Genomic DNA, 2,109 nt, shown 5'->3' with positions numbered 1-2,109 from the left:
GTTGCTTTCGTTGTTAAACTTTTGTTCATTTTCCAAAATCATATTCAATTAAAAATGAATCAAAATTGTTCCATACATATGAAAAAAATTCAAAGAGAAAGAAATTATTCAAACCGCAAGCCTTAATACTCTTAAAGAGAAATAAACACATGCATGACTTCACAAAAAATTAAAAATTTTAATTTAATTTTAAAATAATATTTACATCATTTTCTTATTTAAGGTACTTTAAATTTCAAACCTATTAATTTGAACTAGACAACATTGAAGACCGAAAGGGATATAAGAAATCTTTACAAAAAATCGCCACCCATCTTAGACTTTTAGCGGATCGAAGGTCAAATGGGCAACTTACTTTTCCAAGTTTAATGACTCGTCAAAGCTGGAAACAATTTCAATGATGGGGGAAGCTTCCAGCAATATTTCACTGGAGACTAAACATGTTAGAATGGTAATACAGCAATTTCTATATAAACGTTTAACCATCAATAATTCACACCAGCAACACCATCACAGAAAGCCCATGGCTCACCAAGTTTTCTTCCTTGTTTCACTGCTAGCATTAGCAACCCTACATGGCCTGGAAGCAGTCGATTACGTTGTTAGCAACCAGGCTGCTACAACTCCTGGAGGCATCGTATTTGGCAACCAGCTTGGAGTAGAATACACCCGACAGCAAATGGAATTGGCCTCTCAATTCATCTGGGATCTTTTCCAACAAACCGATCCGGCTGACAGGAAGAACAATATTCCAACCGTAAGCCTTTTTGTCGTCGATAATTTGCCTCCGGAAGTTCCCGCAGCTACAAGCAACAATGTGATTTATGTAAGCGATAAACATATCCAAGCTTTTAGCGGCGATCAACTGAAGCCGGAATTCAATGGGGTGCTTTACCATGAGATGACTCACGTATGGCAATGGAACGGGAATGGGCAACAAGACCAGACTCTTGGAGGATTGATTGAAGGGATTGCAGATTTTGTAAGGCTGAAGGCTAATTACATTCCAAGTGGATGGGCACAGCCAGGGCAAGGTAATAATTGGTACGACGGGTACTCTGTTACGGCCAGGTTTTTGGAGTATTGTGAAGGTCTTAGAACTGGATTTGTAGCAGAGCTTAACAAGAAGATGAGAGATGGTTACAGTACTGACTTCTTTTTTCAGCTACTTGGCAAGACTGTTGATCAGTTGTGGAGCGACTACAAGAACCAGCCAAGGAATTAGACATATCATAGCTATAGCAAGCAGCCCATGGTTAAGCCTTTATTTATCCAAAAAAAAAAAAAAAGGCATATATGAATAAGCTTTAGCTCTCTTGTACTTAATTATAGTCAATAAATAAAGAAGTTAGACGTACATTTGATCCAAATCAATGTCAATTATCGGATTTCTCTTTTCTTTTTTTTTTTGATAATTAAAACTGGATTTATATGGCCTTTAAGTTTGGTTCAATCCATCTCTCGTGGTTTTTTATGACCCCTCCAATTTTGATTAGCCTGCGTTTGACAAAGTAGATCTCCCATCAATTATAACTTGCATCAAATAGAATGAGGCTGAGGAACTACCTTATGGATTTATCTTCAATGATTCATGAATATATATATATATATATATATATATAGATCAAACTTTTGAACGATACCATCAATTACGAAAGCCAAGTACCACCTTGCCAGTTGACAGTTGCCACTGCCATCCAACTCTCACATAAACCATAGAGGAACAAGACATTTAAAAAAAAATCCACTGAGAAGGAAACAGAGAAGCAATATCTAAGCTATTAAGCTAACATGACTCAATATCTAAGCCATTAAGCTAACATGACTCACACCCTGTTTTCCCTCTCTTGGCCAATATTATCTCTTGCAGCCATGCAAGGCACCTATGCTGTCGAATATGCCGTCAATGACAAATGTTGAAACAGCCATGCCCATGGAGGTGTTCGTTTCAGAAAGGATATTGAGATCGAGTACAGCCAGCAAACTATGAGTTCGACCACAAATTTTATACGGGGAATCTTCCAATAAAACAACCCAGCTGAAAGGAAAATTTTGCCACAATTCACCACGTCCACTGAAAACAGGGATGTAGTTCTGTTTGCAGTCAAT

At 37.6% G+C, this 2,109-nt stretch overlaps 1 protein-coding gene across 1 annotated transcript; it reads left to right on the top strand.

Annotated features, from left to right (window-relative positions):
- Window positions 1–457: 457 nt before the first annotated feature.
- Window positions 458–1,370, top strand: LOC111308987 (uncharacterized). The gene has a single exon (XM_022907724.2). The coding sequence runs from the start codon at window positions 524–526 to the stop codon at window positions 1,223–1,225; it is 702 nt and encodes a 233-aa protein (XP_022763459.2). The 5' UTR covers window positions 458–523; the 3' UTR covers window positions 1,226–1,370.
- Window positions 1,371–2,109: the final 739 nt, after the last annotated feature.

This window comes from Durio zibethinus, chromosome 2 (genome assembly GCF_047325235.1).
Source record: "Durio zibethinus cultivar Kanyao isolate XHJ-2024 chromosome 2, ASM4732523v1, whole genome shotgun sequence".
Lineage (NCBI taxonomy): Eukaryota > Viridiplantae > Streptophyta > Magnoliopsida > Malvales > Malvaceae > Durio > Durio zibethinus.
The sequence above is the reverse complement of the archived record's forward strand: the minus strand, read 5'-3'. Positions and strand labels throughout refer to the sequence as shown.